Source organism: Heptranchias perlo, chromosome 20 (genome assembly GCF_035084215.1).
Source record: "Heptranchias perlo isolate sHepPer1 chromosome 20, sHepPer1.hap1, whole genome shotgun sequence".
NCBI classification, from domain to species: Eukaryota; Metazoa; Chordata; class Chondrichthyes; order Hexanchiformes; family Hexanchidae; genus Heptranchias; species Heptranchias perlo.
In genome coordinates, this window is record NC_090344.1 from 3383175 (window position 1) to 3390799 (window position 7625).

The 7625-nt window shown below is 44.4% G+C and overlaps 1 protein-coding gene across 1 annotated transcript; it reads right to left on the minus strand.

The window, feature by feature from the left end:
* Positions 1–1681: 1681 nt before the first annotated feature.
* On the minus strand, positions 1682–5437 carry LOC137335565 (probable G-protein coupled receptor 139). Its single transcript, XM_068000881.1, has 2 exons — positions 5191–5437; positions 1682–2580 (listed from the first exon to the last, which is right to left on the minus strand). Exons 1-2 carry the CDS (start codon positions 5435–5437, stop codon positions 1682–1684), a joined length of 1146 nt encoding a protein of 381 aa, XP_067856982.1.
* Positions 5438–7625: the final 2188 nt, after the last annotated feature.

A 7625-nucleotide genomic window follows, 5' to 3' on the forward strand; every position in this document is an offset into this window, starting at 1 on the left:
CCATTGTTAAAGTCCGAAACAAGAGATTAGTGTCCAAAATGAAAGCACATGGGATTGGTGGTAATATATTGGCATGGATTGATAATTGGTTCACAGACAGGAAACAGTGAGCATGAATATATGGGTCCTTTTCGGGGTGGCAGACAGTGACTAGTGGGGTACCGCAGGAATCAGTGCTTGGACCCCAGCTAGTCACAATATATATCAATGATTTGGATGAGGGAACCAAATGTAATATTTCCAAGTTGGCTAACGACACAAAACTAGGTGGGATCGTGAGTTGTGAGGAGGATGCAAAGAGGCTTCAAGGCGATTTAGACAAGTTGAGTGAGTGGGCAAATACATGGCAGGTGCAGTATAATGTGGATAAATGTGAAGGGAGTAAAAACAGAAAGGCAGAGTATTATTTAAATAGTGATAGATTGGGAAATGTTGATGTACAAAGAGACCTGGGTGCCCTTGTACAACAGTCACTGAGAGCAAACATGCAGGTGCAGCAAGCAGTTAGGAAGGCAAATGGGATGTTGGCCTTCATTGCAAAATGATTTGAGTTTTGGAGTGAGGATGTCTTCATGCAGTTATACACGGCCTTGGTGAGACCACACCTGGAGTATAGTGTGTAGTTTTGGTCTCCTTACCTAAGAAAGGATATACTTGCCATAGAGGGAATGCAGCGAAGGTTCACCAGACTGACACCTGGGATGGCAGGATTGTCATGTGAGGAGAGAATGAGTCGACTCGGCCTGTATTCAATCGAGTTTAGAAGAATGAGAGGGGATCTCATTGAAACACATAAAATTCTGACAGGGCTAGACAGACTGGATGCAGGGAGGATGTTTCCCCTGGCTGGTGGGTCCAAAACGAGGGGTCACAGTCTCCAGATACGAGGTAGGACATTTAGGACTGAGATGAGGAGAAATTTATTCCCTGTGAGGGTGGTGAACCTGTGGAATTATCTACCAGAGAAGGTTGTTGAGGCCAAGTCACTGAATAGATTTAAGAAGGAGCTAAATAGATTTCTAGACAGAAAATGCATCAAGGGGTATGGAGAGAGAGCGGGTAAATGGTATTGAAATAGATATTCAGATCAGCCATGATCATATTGAATGGGGGAGCAGGCTCGAAGGCCCGAAAGGCCTACTCCTGCTCCTATTTTCTATGTTTCTATGTGTCTCCCGCCCCATTCACACACTGATCACCGACACCCGCGGTCCTAGGAGCTCCTCTAACTCCCTCCCCATCAACACACTGGTCACCGGGACCCACTGTCCCGGGATCTCGTGTATCTCCCGCCCCATTAACAGACTAACCACCGACACAAACAGTACCGAGATCTCCTCTACCTCTCTCCCCATTAACACATTGATCACCGACCCCTACAGTCATGGGATCTCGTCTACCTCCCGCCCATTCACACTCTAGTCACCGTCAGCTTGTGTTGTTTACATAATTACCTTTTAATTTATCCTATATGGACAAACATTTCCAGCGATAGGTGACCACATGTTATTTTACAATTTGTCCTTGCATGTGATACACACTTTGACAAGATCTGTAAAATGAGTCTATCAATAGCCTCAGTTTATAAACGTTTCAGCGATTACAGAAACACCCAGTGTTTGCAGCACCGCAGCCTATCGGAATGATACAGATCTCACTCTGCAGTCTCCATATCTTCGCACTATTTAATGAATTTAACAATTAGAGTAAAGGGATGTTTCACCACGTTCTTCAACTGCTCTCTGAATTTCGCCTGTGTCACGGCATAAATACAGGTGTTTGTGCAGCAACTCAGGAGCTGGAGCATAAATCCCAGTTCTTGTATAAGTGGATGTAGAATTACAGACGAAGAGTCCAAATACAACAATCGTCGATTAATAGAATACAACATAAACACCACCCATAACACGATAAAGTTTCCTGATATAACAAACAGTAAAATCATTGATTTCCTGCGACTCTCCATCTCTGGGTCTCTGGGACTGTCCCCACTTCTGTGACCGCGGAGTCTCCTGCGGGCTCTGCTGGCCACTAAAATGTGTCTGACTGTTAAAACATTGAGCAACAGAATCAGAATAAATGGGACACACGGGGTGAGGATATAATGAAGGAGTTCGATTACTGCCCATACCGGGGATGTTGAAACACCCGTTACATCAAAGCAAAACCAAGGGTTATTGGAAAGCAGATATTGACCTTCGAACATAAAGTACCAGAAAATGTTCTTTAAACAGCTCAGCACACTCACTGTTCCTAAAACTACATCTGCCGTTTTCCTGGTGCAATAATTAGTTTTCAGCTTCTGGCAACAAATGGCCACAAATCGATCAAAGGTGAAAGTGACGGTGAACCAGACAGAACAGTCCGTGACTGCATAAAGCAGGACGGCGTGGATATTACACACGGGAAAGTGGTCTAGAAAAGTGAACTGTGAACGATAAATAATTGGAATCTGCCTCAATATCAGATCGATGATAACGACCAGTAGATCCGCCGCTGCCATGGACACCAGGTAGCGAGTGACACATTTGGAGAGAGCGCACTTTCCACGAGACAGGATTACAATTGTCAATAAATTAACTGTAAGGAAGCGAAATAAAGATTGAAATTCTAGATCAAGCTGGGACCCTCTCTAAACAATAATAAAATCTCTCGAACCACCTATAAATACGAGTACAGTCTCTGGATCCCCTATAAATATTAGTACAGTCTCTGGATCCCCTATATATACTAGTACAGTCTCTGGATCCCCTATAAATATTAGTACAGACTCTGGATCCCTGTAAACATTAGTACACTCTCTGGATCCCCTGTAAATATTAGTACAGTCTCTGGATCCCCTGTAAATATTAGTACACTCTCTGGATCCCCTGTAAATATCAGTACAGCCTCTGGATCCCTTGTAAATAATAGTAAAGTCTTTGGATCCACTGTAAATAATTGCACAATATCTGGATTGTCTGTAAATATTAGTATGGTTTATGGACCTCTTGTAATATTTGTACCATCTCAGGATGCCCTGTAAATATTTGTACCATCTCAGGACGCACTGTTAATATTAATACCATCTCTAGCACACTTTAATATTCGTACCGTCACGGGAACCCTTGTAAAAAAATGTACAGCCTCTGGACCACGTGTAAAAAGTAGCACCGTCTATGGAACATGTGTAAATATTAGCACCATCTCTGGAACATGTTTGAATATTAGCACCGTCTCTGCAACATATGTAAATATTAGCACCGTCTCTGGAACATGTGTAAATATTAGCACCGTCTCTGCAACATTTGTAAATATTAGCACCGTCTCTGGACCACGTGTAAAAAGTAGCACCGTCTATGGAACATGTGTAAATATTAGCACCGTCTATGGAACATGTGTAAATATTAGCACCGTCTCTGGAACATGTTTGAATATTAGCACCGTCTCTGGAACATGTTTGAATATTAGCACCATCTCTGGAACATGTGTAAATATTAGCACCGTCTCTGGAACATGTGTAAATATTAGCACCGTCTCTGCAACATTTGTAAATATTAGCGCCGTCTCTGGAACATTTGTAAATATTAGCACCGTCTCTGGATCATGTGTAAATATTAGCACCGTCTATGGAACATGTGTAAATATTAGCACCGTCTCTGGAACATGTGTAAATATTAGCACCGTCTCTGGATCATGTGTGAATATTACTACCGTCTCTGGAATATGTGTAAATATTAGCACCGTCTCTGGAACATGTGTAAATATTAGCACCGTCTCTGGAATATGTGTAAATATTAGCACCGTCTCTGGAACATGTGTAAATATTAGCACCGTCTCTGGAACATGTGTAAATATTAGCACCGTCTCTGGAATATGTGTAAATATTAGCACCGTCTCTGGAACATGTGTAAATATTAGCACCGTCTCCGGACCGCGTGTATATATTATTATCGTCTCTGGATCCCCTGTAATTATTTGTACAGGCTCTGGATCCCCTGTAATTATTTGTACAGGCTCTGGATCCCCTGTAATTATTAGTACAGGCTCTGGATCCCCTGTAATTATTTGTACAGGCTCTGGATCCCCTGTAATTATTTGTACAGGCTCTGGATCCCCTGTAATTATTTCTACAGGCTCTGGATCCCCTGTAATTATTAGTACAGGCTGTGGATCCCCTGTAATTATTTGTACAGGCTCTGGATCCCCTGTAATTATTAGTACAGGCTCTGGATCCCCTGTAATTATTTGTACAGGCTCTGGATCCCCTGTAATTATTAGTACAGGCTCTGGATCCCCTGTAATTATTTGTACAGGCTCTGGATCCCCTGTAATTATTTGAACAGGCTCTGGATCCCCTGTAATTATTTGTACAGGCTCTGGATCCCCTGTAATTATTAGTACAGGCTGTGGATCCCCTGAAAATATTACTACCGTCTCTGCATCCCCTGTAAATGCAAGTACTGTCTCTGGATTCCATGTAAATAATAATACAGTCTCTGGACCTCCTTTAAATATTAATACAGTCTCTGGATCCCCTGTGAATATTGGAACCGTCTCTGCATCCTCTGTAAATATTTGTACTGTCTCTGGATCCCCTATAATTATTAGAACCGTCTCTGGATCCCCTGTAAATATTAGTACTGTCTCTGGATCCCCTGTAAATATTAGTACCATCTCTGGATCTCCTGTGAATATTAGTAATGTCTCTGGATCCCCTGTAAATATTGTTGTGGTCTCTGGATCCCCTCTAAATATTAGTGCAGTCTCTGGATCCCCTGCAAATATTGTTGTGGTCTCTGGAACCCCTGTAAATATTAGCACAATCTATGGATCCCCTGTAAATTTTACGATCGTTCCTGGATCCCCTGGAAATATTAGTAGCATCTCTGGACACCTCTGTAAATACTGACACACCCTAAGGGCTCCGTAAAAACAGGCTCATGCTAGAGCTCCCTGAACATAAAAACTCACTCCCAGGGACCTGTCCTAAATTAAACCTAACACCTATAAAACCCCCTTAAATATATTTCCCATCCATGTTCCCCCTATCGCTATATTTCCCATCCCACGTTAACACTTTAATTTTTACGGTGGATATAGAGGCTTACCGGAAACTTGAACAGCAGAGAGTATGGCACAGGGAATGACAAGAACAGTAATACAGTGGAACACGTTTTATGGAATTAATATTTGGATATAGAGACTTACCAGGAACACCAACAGCAGCCAGGAGGGGATAGTACATTAGTTGTATACTCCGAAGCATAAAATATGTCCGCCCCACAAATGACATTGAACCAAAATATACAAACAGATATTGAAGCACCCAGAATGAACTGTCCCAATCTATTGTTCCAAGATTCCGACCCATTGCTGCAACATTCCAGTCGATTGTTCGAAGATTCCGACCCATTGCTGTAACATTCCAATCTATTGTTCTAAGATTCTGACCCATTGTTTAACATTCCAATCTATTGTTCCCAGGTTCCGATCGAGTCTCTCCCTCTCTGTAGAGCCGCTAATCCCTGTTAGTGCCGGAGGTAATCCTCCCACTGACACTATGGGATAACACATTGAATGTAGTCGCTTATTTATAGCACAGGAAAACATTCCAGTGAGACAATTAGGGCCCATGGAGATTTACATTAATTTCAGTCACTGAACAAACAGAGTCGGTTAGCAACTTTAAACTGAACGAATATGACATCAAAACATATATTTAATTAAATATTACACAGATGGAAAGCTCAAAGCCCAGTATATTATTTTAATAAATATTTGGAACAATAGAAAGTATGAGACCCGCGGTCTGGCAGCATTGAAGCTGGATTATTGCTTCTGGCTGCTGGTACAATTGTACTTGTTTGTTGAAGCTTCCTATACTTGGATAGAGTTGCTACAGTACATAAAGAGCGGTTTGGCAGGTCTTACATTGTTGGTGCCATTTACAACAGTGCGCTGAACAAGATTCCTGGCAGCCATGGGTGACCTGCTGGGGCTCTCGTTGGCCAGAAAAGACGACTGGGAGCACGCAGGGAGGTCACGCAGAGCAGATTAACCTGCGAGGAGAAGGAGGAGGAGGAGGTGCAGGGCACTGAGCAGGAGGCCGTATTTCATGAAGGCCTTCAGGGAACAATACTCTTATCTCAACATAAGCAGAGGTCAGTGCATCCGATGGCTGAAGTTCATGGAAGAGGTCGTGCCGGAGATTTGTCAACTGCTGCAGCCTCAGAGCAGGGCAAGGACAGCATTGCCTGCGGCTGTCAAGGTAATCACAGCGCTGAACTTTTAGGATCTGGATCCTTTCAGGCCCCTACTGACGATGTGAGCAACATCTCACAGTTTGCAGTACACTGCTACATAAGGGAGGTCACTGATGCACTGTACGAGCTGTGTAAAAGGTTCATCACATTCCCTCTTGACCGAGATAAGCAGAATGAACGAGTTCGAGGGTTTGCAGGCTTCCCCATGGTGCAATTGACTGCAACCACATTGCCATGTGTGCTTCACATATCAACTCGGCCATCTTCGTGAACAGAAAGTGGTTTCACTCCTTCAATATACAATTGGTGTGCGACCACACGCAACTCATCATACAGGTCAATGCCCGCTATCCTGGCACCAGCCATGACGCTTTCATTACACGGCAGTCCAACCAGCACGGCAGGTCAAAGGCTTGCTATTGGGCGACCAGATCTATGCCCACATGAGGTGGCTCATGAGTCCGGTCGGGAATGCACGCACACACGCAGAGCAGTCCTACAGACGGAGGCATGCAGCCACACAAAACGTCATCGAGCACACTGTCGGTGTCCGAAAGCAATGCTTCCGTTGCCTGGTCCATTCTGGAGGAGCACTCCGCTGATTCGGTGTCAAGATTCGGCGTTGCATGCTGCACAACCTCGCACTGATGAGGGAACAGCTCTGGCTACCGCCGATCTGGCGAGAACCTGAGCAGCAGGCAGAGAAAGAGGATGGAGAGCAGGAAGAGGAGGAAGTGCAGGAAATGGAGGACGGGCCAAGGAGGCAATAAAATGCAAAGGCCCTGTCTGCCAGGACTCTGCTTGCTCACCTTATTAATGAGTGATATCAGCAACCTCAACAACATCGCCCAAGCCACAAACAAAAGTCGGACACTCCCCACCTGACCTCTCCCAATCGTCTTCCTCATCACTACACATCGCTTCCTCCTGCAGCGCCGAAATAAAAACTACAATCAACAACCTTCAGGATTGGGCTGATAAGTGGCAAGTAACATTCGCGCCAGACAAGTGCCACGCAATGACCATCTCCAACAAGAGAGAGTCAAACCACCTCCCCTTGACATTCAACAGCATTGCCATCACCAAATCCACTACCATCAACATCCTGGGGGTCATTAACACTGTGGCTAAAAGAGCAGGTCAGAGGCTGGGTATTCTGCAGTGAGTGACTCACCTCCTGACTCCCCAAAGCCATTCCACCATTTACAAGGCACAAGTCATGAGTGTGATGGAATACTCTCCACTTGCCTGGATGAGCGCAGCTCCAACATCACTCAAGAGGCTCGACGCCATCCAGGACAAAGCAGCCCACTTGATTGGTTCCCCATTCATCACCTTATACATTCACTCCCTTCACCGCCGCCGCAATGTGGCTGTAGT